The 15,354-nt window shown below is 40.7% G+C and overlaps 1 protein-coding gene across 1 annotated transcript; it reads right to left on the bottom strand.

The window, feature by feature from the left end:
* Positions 1-896: 896 nt before the first annotated feature.
* On the bottom strand, positions 897-3,706 carry or6at1 (odorant receptor, family 6, subfamily AT, member 1). Its single transcript, XM_030362426.1, has 4 exons — positions 3,626-3,706; positions 3,140-3,327; positions 2,098-2,760; positions 897-1,567 (listed from the first exon to the last, which is right to left on the bottom strand). The coding sequence occupies exons 1-4, from the start codon at positions 3,666-3,668 to the stop codon at positions 1,406-1,408; spliced, it is 1,056 nt and encodes a 351-aa protein (XP_030218286.1). The 5' UTR covers positions 3,669-3,706; the 3' UTR covers positions 897-1,405.
* Positions 3,707-15,354: the final 11,648 nt, after the last annotated feature.

Here is a 15,354-nt window from a genome sequence, read left to right as displayed (position 1 = left end):
TCAACCACCTTCTCTCCCTTGAATGTAAATGAGAGGCAAAGATAACAACTTACAGGAGGATTATTCTTATAATGCAGCTTGGAAGATAAAGAGATATGTCTGTGTTGAGTGTCAATATGTGTAATTGAACATTTAATTAAGTGAAAAAAACATTACATCAATGTACAAACATATAAATTCAAGACAGAACTTAATAACTTCAGCCCTGAACCTTATTGAATTGTGCGCATTACGATCCTACAGTGGAAACCCTGTATTCTTTACTTGTATGCATTATTATACGGCACAGATGATCTTCCTGCCATACATACAAGATTGTCAATTTGTTTCTGACTGCTTTACCTTGCCTGATGTGACCCTCCTCCTCCTCCTTGGAGGAGGAGGAGGAGGAGGGTCCAGAGGTGAAAGGCAGACCCTTTTATAAGGTGAATGAGTTTGGCCCCCAGTGCGTTGAGGCAAACTGTCTCATGTAACCCTTGTATCCAATCAGCTTGGGTTTTTGACATGCCCCCTGCATCAAGACCATTCTTAGTATTTGCTTTGTTAGCTGACTAATTATGTTACATTGGTCACTTTCACACAGTATAATGGAGGTTTAAAATTATAGACACTATTTCCAATCATATTTGAATCACCCTGTCAGGATTACTTGCAAAATCCCTGTCATTATTATACATGAAATGAGGAGGACCTTTGAATATAGTTTATTGAGAGAGTGTTATTTCACCATATAATGCCATGCATGTCAGTGAACATATAGATTTGAATCCAAGCACAAATGAGACATAACGCGATAGAATAAGAAATAAAAACAGTTCAAATGATAGTTTGCGATAGTTGCGAACAAGATAATAATGAATTAACTTGCCACAAAAACAGGCAAAGCACATTTTTGATTTACACAGGTGGTGTTAATTAATTAAAACAGGAACTATAGGAACAGGAGCAAAATCTGTGAGATCATTTCACAAAAGTAGATTCATTGGCAGTTAATGTGTAATTTTCACATGAAATACATATGTGAAAACAATATAATAATTTTACATTTAACAATTTGTTTAGATGAAGTTGAGTGCTCGCTGATTAAATCGCATGCATGGATTGATTAAACAATGGCTACTGAAAAAACACTGAAAACTGTATTTAGATCTAAAAAGGGCCAAAACAAATCAGCTATGAATCCTCTTCCTCATATACATCATTACATTTGGATATGCACACATTCAAACAGGCCGACATTATAAAGGCCAATAATAATTGTATTATAACAATTTTGCTCTACAAGAGAATTGTGCAATAAAAGTTTTCATAATAACCTGCAGAATAACCGGGTGAAATCAAATGTACAACCTGCTGCAGTTTGCAGCAGGGAAAAACGTTTAGGCCACAACTTTAGTATAAGAGTTCAGGGATAGACTGTGTTGATTAGCCTTTTGGCAGCTAGCGCAGGACGCCTGCAGAAGGTGCTTTTGATGGCGTCTCTCAGCTCCTTGTTCCTCAGGCTGTAGATGACCGGGTTGAGGAAGGGGGTGAGCACTGTGTACAAAACTGAGACAATGATGCGGACCTGAAATATAGTAGTTTCATTGTTTAAATCACATAGTTCATGAGCACTTGAATATGCTATATTGAATAAAGTTATTCAAATACATATTTAAATGGATTTATATAGATAGAATTTGATTTGAAACTTACTTAGATGCTCAATTACATTTTTCATCATTAAAATATTGAAAGGAAGGACATGGGTGATGTGGTCTGTATTGTAGCAGCTGACTAGGTTGAACTGGCTGGATACTCAACCAAACTAGAATGTTAGAATTAGAAACAATTTGAGTTGTATTCATGATACGCTAATTTTCTATCTTTTGTGCTTTTTGGTCTAAACAGGCAGATAGCTGAAGCAAGTTTGCTCCATGCTAAATATACATAAAATGTATAAAAATATTACAAGTTATAGACAATTTATCTCTGAGTTGCTCGCAAAAATATGGAGATGGTAGATATGAGACTACTACCAACTTAATGGTGAGGCGTTCGTCAAAAATGTTATAAAGTCTGAATAACAGCAGAAGGAACGCACTGAACGCCGCTTACCTCTGCAGGGAAGTTTCCCACACGGTAAGATATGTAAACAAAGGAGGCCGAGCCGTAGGAGATGGACACTACAGTCAGGTGGGCCGCACAGGTACCAAAGGCCTTGAGCCTTTCAGCCGTGTTCATCTTGGATAACGACAAGCCAATCAAAATGTAGGAGGTCACAATAAGCACTCCGGTGAGCAGTAGAGCCACCAAGGCAGAGGAGAGTGAGAGAATGTTGTCTGAATAGGTGTCACCGCAGACCAAACGTCTGACGGATGACGGGTCGCACCAGCCATGGCGCACAATGTTGGGGCCGCAGTAGGTCTTGTTCCAGGAAGGGGCCGTCCCGGGGAGGCTGCATATGGCCCCAAAGACCCAGGCCGCTGCGATGAGGACACAGCGGAAGGGCCTGGTCATGACCGCTGTGTAGTGCAACGGGTTGCAGATGGCCATGTAGCGATCGTATGCCATTACCGTTAAGATGCCCCGTCCAGTGACAGCCATTTGGATGAAGCAGTACATCTGGACGAAGCAGCCACGGACTGAGATGGTGTGGGTTTTGGTCATTAATCCAGAGAGCATGTTGGGGATGGTGACTGTGGTATACAGGATGTCGACCAGGGACAAATTGTGGAGGAAGAAGTACATAGGGGAGCTGAGCTTTGGGTTGGTCAAACTCTGTATACAAATGGCAAACAAAGACAAACAAAACTGTTGAGATCAGGATAAATCCTGAAGAAAGACAAATTAATTAAAATCCCTTTATAATGACAATGCTAGAGATCATGTTAAACCTATGTTTGGAATAATATATACAGATATCTTTTTGGAATATACAAAATACAAAATACTTTCAGCAAGATAACAGCAACATTGGAATAATGGGCAAAAAATTAAATTGTGAACGAATGTCAGAGCAGACAGATTTAATCAAATAGATGAATCTACAAACGAGTCTCATGGAGAACTATTTGATATATTATCGTGCACTTGAGGAAGATACTTTTGCATATAAATGATGACTTGCTGCTCAACATGGGAATAAGAAATGAATTACCATGAATATGATCATGCTGTTTCCAACCAGGATGAAGATGTAAGCCACCAGGAAGATATAGAAAACTATGATCCTGGTCTCCCCAAGATTGCTGAGGCCCTGGATAATGAAGTAGGACAGGACTTCAGGCGGCCGGCTGCCGTTCTGAGTCATGGCTCTCTGACCGCCAGACCAGCTCACATGGACATCTAAAGAAGCGGGCACAGTGAACAATGACATTACATTCAAAACAATGTATATACCAGCAGGAAACTGTTACATGCATAATACAACTTGATTGATATTATATATATTTTTGAGTTTGGGAGTGAAATACAACTATCAGAACCCTATGCAACTGATTGGTCTTTAATTGAGTAAACATTGTTAGTAAAACTGAAATGGTGTAGTAACAGAATCATACATAGAAATGTAGTTTCAAACTGAACTCACTGTAGATATACTAGTTTATCTAGTTGGCCGGCCTATATTCAGTATTCGACTTACCAGTAGGGCTGCGTTGTACATTTTCAAACGTCATTAGGTCCATTCTACTCAGTAGACAGGTAAACACCTACAACACAAAACGTAAAACAGTCTCATCAAAAGTCACTTCATGTAAAATATAACAACTTATTTTCTTCATGCATGGAACAGGAATAACAATTACTTTAAAAAGAATAAACTCCATTCAAATACGTAAAATAAACAAGATTGCTATACATCTTAGAATACAAGTCAGGAGGCATACAATTGTATAAGGTATGTAGACAACATTGCCGGTATGTAAAGATAACTCCAACTTTATCTTTACATACATGCAATGTGGAGTAATTTAATATTATTTGTCCGTAGACCCTACCTGAGCGACCAACTGCTCTACACCTTGCAGTGCTTGGTGAAATTTCACTAGTCACAACTAGCCAAAAGAAAACTTAATCTTAAATACACATTTGGCCTTGATCAAGTCCACCTCCAAACCCCCAATCTCGTTAAATCACACCCACTATATTAGTTAATGCTAATTATACCCAGTTTGGTGAAAGAGGCTTTAGGGACCTTTTAATGACCCTGGCTACCATACAGGGAAACTAAATGGGGGAAATGTCTATTGTCATGGTAACAGTTGTTGTTTTTTCACAAAATGAATAAGTAACACAATTACAGACATGTGTTTGTGTGTGTGTGAGAGAGAGAGAGAGAGAGAGAGAGAGAGAGAGAGAGAGAGAGAGAGAGAGAGAGAGAGAGAGAGAGAGAGAGAGAGAGAGAGAGAGAGAGAGAGAGAGAGAGAGAGAGAGAGAGAGAGAGAGAGAGAGAGAGAGAGAGAGAGTGAGATTTCTTGCTTCAACTTGGGGGAAAGGCCTAAAAGTGTCCATCTTGCCAGTACATAGCGTCTCAACCACTTAATGCTAAGGCAATACTCTGAACACTCTGAATAATGTACTATTGATGACTTTGGAACTTTTAAGATTTGAATCTTTGCTAAAGCCTCATCTTTGATTGTTGAATCGTCATGGTGGTAAAATTGTGTGTGCAAAACAGCATGACAGTCCATTGGGAGGATATGGGTGCTTAATGAGCATTACCACAGCTTTTGTTCTTTCTAGAAGGAAAAGACAATTAGTTATAATAGTTTTATTATGGGGGTTATGTGATGCTTTCAATAAATGTCCTTATTGTTTGATAACCACTTTGTGTAATGCCAGTGGCACTATCCGTTAGTTATATTTTTGAAGGTTTTATTTGAGAAGAAGAAGTCATTCTTCATCCTGAGTGTGCATTGAAGCACCCCCTCCCCCCTTCCCATATGGATATCGAGAGTTGTTGCCACACCCAGTGGTGGTGGTGTCATATATATGAAAGAGGGCATTCAAATATACTACTAAAAGTTATGAGCGAAATGCACATTCACTTTTTTTAATCTGATAAGGGTTGTGGTGCCATCTCCTTTTAACCTTTTGAACCCAGCCTTGAAAAACTGTAGACTGGCCAGCTGTGTCTACACACCTTCAGGCACAAATGTCCCTCTCCATCCTATCAACAATGGGGAGTTATAAACTGCTCAATGTTTTATCCCCATTTGCTCGAGTTGGCTAAAAATACCAAAATACAAATGCATGTTCCCCTGGGTCTCGTGGTTGACATATCTTCTATCTTCGCTTACAGAAAGAGATTTTCCAAATGGTCTGTTTTTTTTACTAAGTGTTGCCTGCAAGACCTAGTTGATCAGAATGTGGTGTAAAATATAGTTTTGGAGATAGAAAGGTCTTACTGACCTAAGAATTGACAACCTTGTTCAAAGGCCTGACTGGGACCCCCACACAAACCTTCTTCATCAGGCCACGGTGTTGTCTGTGGTATAGGGTTAAGGTTTGGGTCCGCCTTTTTGCCAAGAGACCCACAATTTTCACAGAGCAATCCCAAGATGCAACCTGATTAAAGGTCTAATGAACAAGTTTACACACATACGTGAGACTGGGTTGGATATATTTGAGAGCCACCTAACCCACTGTTTCAGATGGAATTTGAACATTACAAGATTTTAATAAAAGCGTTTTGGGCTGAGACATTTAGAAAAGAGGGGGACGTGCATTATGTGCAGGACTGGTTGCATGGTGGGAGAAAGGCTACTTAATCATTTAATGTATGCTGATGACCTGGTGATCATGACCCCCAGTTCAGCTGGCCTTCAGCAGTTGCTCAGAGTGTGTTCTGATTATGGACAGCACTTTGATATTAAGTTTAATCCCAAAAAGAGTGTAGTCATGATTATGAAAATTAAGGATGCAACATTCCCTTCTTTTCTTTTGGCTGACAAGGTGCTCAATGTTCAACCCGGTATCACGCGATTGCGTGCTCCTGCGCACGAACGTTAATCTATTGAAGCGTGTTCCAGAGCACGATAGTCCGACTTTTTGCGTGTTACACAGAACAAAATGTAAACCAATGCATTCTGAATGGGAGTGTTCTAAGACAATTAACGTGCTCCACAAAACGGTACGAGAGAGAGAGAAAGAGAGAGAGGGAGGGACAGAGAGAGAGAGAGAGAGCGAGAGAGAGGCTTCAGAAAGGGTGTGCGCAGATAGTACAGTGCACCCTAGTTATGTTTATGCCAAAACCACAAATGCTATATGTATATATATATATATATATATATTGCCTAATTATATATATATATATAGCCTATATGTATAGGCTATATATATAATTAGGCTATAATTATATTATTTAGCGTGTAATGAGACAATCTATAGCCAAATTGTCGAAGATGCCCGAGAATCTTCGGGGATATCAGCATGGGAAATCGGCGAATCAGACCCATGAACCTATAAAGAAAGACGTCATCTCAAGCGGGAGAGAACATTTGCGGTGCTGGTTTGTGTCACGTAAGTACAGGGCTCTCATGTCTCATGCATTCGGCGTGAGACACACGCAATTCAACCCATGCACACGCTCGAACCTGTGCCGTGTTCCAATACCCGTACTGTCCGTACTTACTAGCCAAAATTTGAGTAAGATCCGGCGAAAAGAAGTATACTTCAAGGACCCGGATGCCGTACTCAAAACGGGCTAATCCTGAAGTGTGGATCAAAGGACACTCCCCGTACTCAACGGCAGCCATCTTAGCTACGTAGCGGAAGAGGCGGAGCCAGGCTGAGCCAAAGTCGGCGCATTTTCCACATAGCCTGCATTAATAGAGTCATTTTGTAGTTTTTATAGTTTTTATAGCTGCTAGGCGTCAAGAGTTCACCGTTCAAAGCGGGATGTTTATTGCGGGGGAGTAGCCACGGCGGCAGTCGTGATCATAATTTCCGGTTAGTGCACCACGGAGTACTCGATTTGGAACAGCACTCACATCTGAAAAAATAACGTAGTAGATAGTGCGGATAGTATACTTCCTTTATAGCCTGACGATGTCATACTCATAATTCTAGTCAGAATATGAGTCTGAGACCGAACCATTGGGCTGTGATTATAGGGCGGAACCAGGAAGGAAAATGCCTCTTCGCTCAATTGGATAGACCTAAAACCAATCAGAGCAACGTAGTATGTGACGTATGTTGTGCGACGCACATCTTTTCTCAAACTAACTCAACTGAGCGCTCTTTGGTGACGTGGTTGATTACGTTAATGTGTATCATCTGTCCATCAACGTTTAAAGCCCGCCCTTACAATTTGATTGGTCAGATCACTTTTTCGAGGCCTTGAATACCTCCCAACTAGCTCAATTCCAGACTGAATCTCCCAGACCAAAAATTTTGTGGGCGGAGTTCAGGCTGGTATCCAGGCTACTTCCTTTAAGTATACTCATGGAAGCACGGGTATGGTCTCACGAAAATACGTGACACTGTCACGTTATTTAATCTATTGAAACGTGATCAGGGACATGTAGGCCTATTTTCTAAATGTTGTATTTCAATTGGAAGTAGGCTATTTTTCGTGTCACTAAGCATGACTTCCAAACTAAGGTTCTGTCCGGGAGCGTTCTCCCTAATATCCCTTATGGAGCTCCGTACAGATCATTCATTGTTGAAAATTGTCTGTGATAACTAACAAATGACAGCTTTTGGCCACCCGTTTCTACTTAAAATTGTCTGTGATACCTAACAATATGACAGCTTTTGGCCACCAGTTTCTACTTTCACCTTTGATACTGAGAAATTGTGACAATACACGGATAGGCCTATATTAAATGCAGGTGCGCTGCTCTGTAGGCAAACCGCGAAGGAAAAAAGGGTAGCTGCTTCATCTGTTCTTTTTAGAATTCTATGTCTTGATGTTTATTTTATCTAGCCATCTATTCTCTTGTTTTTGGCTATGTGAATGAACGTCCGCGTCGATGCCTCGATCGCAAGTCCAGTGTCGCGAGCGGACGTTGCCATGACATCTAGAAATCATACCGTATTTAATGGGTTGCAGTGAGTAACATAATTCACCTACAGTATTTTGTTATGTGTTCTTTCAATTGTGTTAGGCATGTTGTTTACTGTCTTGGTGGTTCAGGGATCGATGTCCCTTTTAAGGATTACGAGCGTCTCATGACGTCAGAGCCCATGCGGGATTTGTTTACCTTCAGCACGTTTTGATTTCTCACTTATGGCAATTTCCACAGGGTTATCATTAATTTTGATGTTTAGGGGTTGTTTATAACTCGTGAATAATATTGTTTAGACCACGGTCTGGGGGAATACTCTGATTCTGATTGGCTGCAGTGCGTGCATTAACTCCTGATAAAGCCCTACAGACACCTGCTAAGTAGTTCCAGTCAGTGTTTAGATTCTCTGCCCGAGCCAGATTTATTTCATACCATCGTTTCGTTGATATGCATTATTGAAAAGTTTCAAGCATATGGATTTAATGCAATGTCCACAAACAGTTCAAAATGGTACCATGAAATGTCTTGTTTATTGTATTAACCAGTTCATTTCTCTTTTGTGAAAGTCACCAAAAGTCGAAAAAAGTTAAACGCAAGGTCACAGGCTAACAGTGGAGCTGTGTTGGGAACCAGCAGCCAAGAGCTTCCATGGAAACTTTCTACCCATGTTAAATAGATTTAGTTGGCAGTTCCTTTTCTGCCCATTCTTTTTTAAACTTGTGAAAGTACTTTGCAGTAGCCTACTGGGAGACACCATTTCTAACGGCAATGGAGCTAGATTCTAAAAATATCAAAAGATGCCCAAAGCAAATACCTTTAACCATTGTTGTGTTTTAGCAAATTAAAACAATTTCAGTTTCATTGACCACAAATTGAGCAGAAATATTTTGCATACAAATCTTTAAATAGTTTAACCACATTAAGAAAAATACATTTGTTAATTTTTTTTATTAGTGAAGCCACAAGTTTTGCACATTATCCAAACAGAATACCTGAAATGTTGATATTTCAGCCCTTTCTGGTTAAAACGAGAAAAGGACAACCTAACAAGAGTGAAAAGTTTGGGTTAGGTGACCTATAGTTCAAAGATGTCCCTGGTCAGGTAGAATAAATAAAAGTGTATTCCCATTTGCTCCAGGACATTCGTGTAATTTACTTGTGAGCTCTCCCTCAAGCCTAGAGAGACATCAGTGTTGAACCACCAACTGAAAGGGTATTTGCCATTAGTATGAGTGACAACATTTCATGGCTATTAATTTAGTTCATTATATTTAGCCGATTTGAATAGACTTTTCTAGCAGGTGAGGCTGTCAAAGAACTAAATATGGAGCAACTACAAAAAGTAAATTTGCAGCATGACCAAATTATACAAAAAGTATAGGAACTCAGATATGTTTTAGAAGTCTCTTGATAGGCAGGGAATAATTGTCTTCGTCACCCTGTAGTCATGCCCATTGGCGGTTCTACATGGAATTACACCCCGGGCGAGACCCCTACGGGCTGCAGTCTTGGATTTTATAGTTCTATATGAATAGATTCAATTTACTAAACTATTAATCATGCTTCAGAAGAATTAACCTTTCTTGGATGGCAGATCTACCACAAGCCTCCATTGCCACAACCTCCAGATGGCTTACGACCTACGGCAACTCCTCGACTACTGCAAGCCAACAAATTGGCTCTTGCACACCAGACACGCATTTTGCTTTATTTTAGGTTTTCAAGCATCTTAAAATACCCAAATCATCGCTCCAATACACAAGTCAGCTAATGGCCTACAAGGAAATGCTGAAGCTAGTGTTAGTGATGGCGATAGAAATGGACAAGCTTGCGTGTACAAATATGCAACTAGAATTGCAAGGTTCACAGCCCAGTTGCATAAGTGGTCACAACCGTTGGATTGTAAGCAAAGGTAAAAAAAAAACTAGAACTGCAAGCAGTTATGCAGGGGTCCAAGAAGTGTGCATTTCGCCAGCACAACGCGACAAGGAATGTGCGTTTCGCCGGCACAAAGCGAAGCATGTGTTCAAAACGCTACCCTGAACCTGTGGATACAAAGGATTTGACTGTGGTAGGAGTAGCGAGAAGTCAGTGTAGCGCGGCGAAAGATTTTGTAGAAGATATACAATTTCCTCATTTATTGCGCCCCCTAATGGTGAAATTTTCCGAAATTTTTATCGAACGACATTAAGGTTAGCACCAACATGTGTGTAAAATGTGGACTCGATCCGATGTCTAATTTTGGATTTTTTTGAATTTTTGCTATTCCACGTCTAATTTAGCTAATAAACCAATATTCAAAACGCTACCGTTTCGTTATCGAAGGACGGATCAAAAAAGTGTTTCATGCATTATTTGCGTGTGCGTCAGAAGATGTCGTGTGCAAAGTTTGGTGTCGATTGGTCAAGAAATGTGGGAGGAGTAGGGAAAAAACAGTTTTGCGGTTTTCGCGATTTTGCGAAAAAAAATTCTAGACGCAAATGGGCGTGGCCTAGGCCAAAAGATGCAGCAGACTCCAGTGAATATGTGGGTACAAGTTTTTGACTGTGGGAGGTTCGGTGTGGGAGTTATAGCCCCAAACGCATCTTTCCTTGGTATAGCGCCACCTAGTGGCCGGCGTGTCTGGATTTGGTCGTCTGCTTAGAACTCAGGGCCCTGGATCTAGTCATGCAATTGGCGTGTCGGCACCATTTACGGTTTGGGCTGTGGGCACACTTTTAGGATTAGCATGTCGGAATAATAATAATCCTTACAAAAACAATAGGGATCCAACCTGTTGGCTTGGACCCCTAATAAAAAACTTCCCACAAACTAGTCAACATGGTGTAGCAGGTAGGCAAACACAGAGGACCCAGCAGACGAAGGAGAGAGAGAGCAGTCACAGCTGTCACATCTGTTGCCTGAAGATTCTTTGTTTGTCTCCAACAAAACCTTCCAAACCTTCAATGATAGCCTGTACAAAACGACCCTGGAATAGTCAAATGCAGCTTTACTGCGGATGAATTAAGCCAAATTGCATAAACATCCAATGGTACAGTATACAAATGCAATCAAGGTTGCACTCACACTAGGCCATCTGGCCGTGTCCGTCGCAACTGTGGCCTGGCCACGGTAGGCTCTTGTACATACACCATCACGTCGCTAGCATCCAAACAATTCTACCAAACCTTAACCAACTAGTGAAAAATGGAACAAAACTTTAGCACACACCCAGTGACTAATCACCGTGTCCAGGGGTGTTCCAACGTGGTTTACCAGAGGGCCTTGTGGACTTAAAGTAAGCTACACATTTGACAGAGACAGCACGGAATGATGTTAAACTAAGCTAATCTACAGGTTACTAGTGCTAGTGCAATTACATGAGCATTTTGCACAATATTTGTACTCCAATGCTACGTAAAGCAGGCTTCTTCAGAAACCCGTAGCCTGCTACATTGAGGGCAACTGTAACAAATCCTGACCAAGACCGAAAGATGGCTCTGGAAGCCACTACGGCCCACGCAGCAGATTACTGCGTGGACCGTGGTGGCTTCCAGATCAACCCTTCGGTGGACCATTCATACACATGTATTCCGAGGACGTTTTGAAGACACTGGAGTCCCATGGCACTAGATTCCTTTGAAGACTAAGTTGGTATGGGGGGGCCCAAAGGGGGCCCCCCCATAGATCTTGTCAGTCATCTAACACCTGTTAAGAAAAACACACACCACAAGATACAAATCAGCAAAGCTAGGTTAACAAACAGCGGCGACATGCATGTCAAGGTGCAAAGAGCAGGGATACTGATGGCTTGTGTCTGAGGAGACAGCCCAAAAACGTCAACAATTAATAAAGGAAAATAACTTTTACTCACTGCGGTGGTCTGTTTCGAAGTGCCATGTTGGTAGCAATATTTGTCTGGGCTGTTCAGTCAAATGCCCACAAAAACAAACACGCAACAACGCATGCTTTCAGTTTGTATAAATTGACAATAGTGATCTGCAATCTAGATCGAAAACTTTCAACCCTCACTAAACTCAACCTCGATTGACACAGGCCGATGCAAAAAGTAAACCAAACCCATTGTGTTCACCTTTAATAAAGGGGTGCGTGGCAGGTGATCTCAATTAAGAGCTAATCAGAAAGAACACACTGATCTGCCATGAGTGAGACGTTCAAAACGAGGACGAGGATTTAACGGAATTGTTACCATTCAAATTCAAATTTCTTTATTATTGGATAGGGTATGATATCAATGATTTGGGCTTTGAGTAGGCCTATATTTCTTAAATATATTTCTTAAATTTTTTCACCCCTTCGCCTTTTGAATATGAAATCTATAATCTCAGCCTCTCTATAATTTGCCCAACACATATTTTATTGTTCAAATAAAATCCCATCCTTATTTATTCATATTGAATCTTTACTGTCTTTCATTGTACAACACAATCATCTAATAATTATTCATAACGCTCTTCCATCTCCTTGGCTGCATTAAGACGAGGCTCGGGTCAGAGCAAAGATCGGGATCCACACATGATAAGGGATAAAGTTATTTATTAGAATAAAGTAAGTATCATGAAATCTGTAAAGGGATTAGTGTAGCGTATGGAAGATTAGAAAATGTGCGATTATATGGTTTGGACAGAAAACCAGTACCAAAATCACAAGGACCGACCGAGCCCGAACGGAGGAAACTTACCCAGACAGACAAAACAAATACTGGGAACAACAAACCATCTTTACCATGTTGGAAATACCCAAACAAAATGCAACAAACCAAACCTGAACAGCAAACCAACATATGTGACCAACCAACTGAACTACTGACCAAACACACAATTCTTTCGATTAGCCTATGTATATGGGCAGTGGAAAGTGTGCTGTGGGGATGTTGAATAGTGTTAACATAAAACAAAACATGGAACCAATCCAAAGGTCCAAAATATGAGGGGCCGTTTAGGACATAACTAATTGAGACACTCTCACACACATACCTATGAAACACTCTTACACTCACTACTGAAACACTCACACATACATACATACTCTTCTGAAACACTTACACATACATATGAGAAACACACACGCATACATACATACCTCTGTGGCATATACACATACATATGAAATGCTTACATTCATGCAAGTGAAACATTTATACGTATCAACTGAAACACTCATGCAAGCACATATTTGTATAAATGTTTCAAATGTATGAATACGTTTTTCAGTTATATGTATGTATGCTCTTACATGAGGATGTGCAAGCGTTTCACATGTAGTATTCATACCAGTAATTTCAGTAGGGACGGTGAGAGCGTTTCAATAGTAAATGTAAGAGTGTTTCATAGGTATGTGTGCATGAAATTCCAAGGTCAAGGTCGGCATTTAAACCGGAAGGCGGGAACAAAGAGTGCCGGTTTCTAAGCCAACGGTGAAGAGCGTGACATTTCAGCCAATCTAAGCCAACGGTGAAGAGCGTGACTGAAATGTCACACTCTTCACCGTTGGCTTAGAAACCGGCACTCTTTGTTCCCGCCTTCCGGTTTAAATGCCGACCTTGACCTTGGAATTTCATGCACACATACCTATGAAACACTCTTACATTCACTATTGAAACGCTCTCACCGTCACTACTGAAACACTCACACATACATACATACTCTTCTGAAACGCTTGCACATCCTCATGTAAGAGCATACATACATATAACTGAAAAACGTATTCATACATTTGAAACATTTATACAAATATGTGCTTGCATGAGTTTTTCAGATAGATACGTATAAATGTTTCACTTGTATGAATGTGAGCATTTCATATGTATGTGTATATGCCACAGAGGTATGTATGTATGCGTGTGTGTTTCTCATATGTAGGCTATGGCCCATTCTCATTCCTTTGCTACATAGAAAATCTCAACCCTAGCCCTCGCTGTTGCGCGTTCACGCGCCGTGGAGTCATGTCCCAATACTGTTTAAATGTAGCTTAAGGGGTAGGGGGGGAGGGCTAACATCCCCTCAAAATTGAGATTTTCGATGGGCACCCTCAAAGCGATTCAGTTCTGACTTGCTCCCACAATACCTTGCGAGAAAACGGAAAATCAAGAAATATCCTAGACAAGATGGAGGACGAAAAGATGCGACAGGATTGGAAAAACACAAATGTAAGTATTTTCTCTGTAATTAACTAGTAATTATTTTTATTAATTATACTCTGCAGCCCGGCCGCGGGCTTCGAAGCCCGGCCAAGGACTCTCGGAAGATCGCGAAAGTCTGTGGCCGATTTTCGCGGAAGATCGCGAAACTCCCCGGCCGACTTTCGCAGGCCGCCCGACCCCGGTTCTCGGCCGGGATGCATGCCCGATCACGGGCTCTGCATCCCGGCCGTCGACCGGGCTGCAGACCGGGCTGCAGACCGGGCTGCAGACCGGGCTGCAGACCGGGCTGCAGACCGGGCTGCAGACCGGGCTGCAGACCGGGCTGCAGACCGGGCTGCAGACCGGGCTGCAGACCGGGCTGGATATCATGTCGTATGATATCCAGATCTTCCATGTTCTAGTGACTCCAGGTTAAAAATAAGCTTTACTATACTAATATATTAGATTAGATTAGATTAGATTAGATTAGATTAGATTAGGCTTTATTGATCCTTTTGGGATAATTCCCTCAAGGAAATTGATTGTCCAGTAGCTTACAGAAAGAAACACAACACAATATTAAATTATATACAATATAAGATAAACAATACACTCTAAGATAACTATAAAAAGTAAAATAAAAAGTAAACAGTAAACAATAATTATAATATAATATAAGATAAACAATAAACTCTTAACTAACTATAAAAAGTGAACAAAAAACAGTAAACAGTAAACAATAAACTCTTATCAAATATAGAAAGTCATTTTAGTAATATTATTAGTTATTAATTATTAATATTCTATAAGTGATATTATATATACTAATATATATATATTAGTAATATTCTATAAGTATTATTATACTAATATATTACATTATATTAGTAATATTACATAGTTAATCAATGTATTTTTTGGCAGTACTATATTGTGTACATAGCTATTTTATATTGTACATAACATATGGCCATATCAACCAGTTCTGGCATATAATTTCTGTTTCCTTCTTATTCGTTTTCTTTCAGGACTTCGTTGAGTCCACTGCCACCAGCCCCCCCCACCTCTCCCTCATGCTCCTCCATCCCAGGCACCTCTTCCACCACCCCAGACACCCCTTCCAAGAGGAGAGTGCCAGGGGGCAGGCGAGGCATGAGGAGAGCGAGGCAAAGTTGGCGGAATGGTGGAGAAGATGTGATTCTCCACCATTCTCTCAAAAGCTGAGAGTGTGTGTGTCTG

The sequence above is a fragment of the Gadus morhua genome, chromosome 7 (genome assembly GCF_902167405.1).
Source record: "Gadus morhua chromosome 7, gadMor3.0, whole genome shotgun sequence".
NCBI lineage: Eukaryota > Metazoa > Chordata > Actinopteri > Gadiformes > Gadidae > Gadus > Gadus morhua.
Note: the sequence above shows the minus strand (reverse complement) of the source record. Positions and strands in the feature narration are given on the sequence as shown.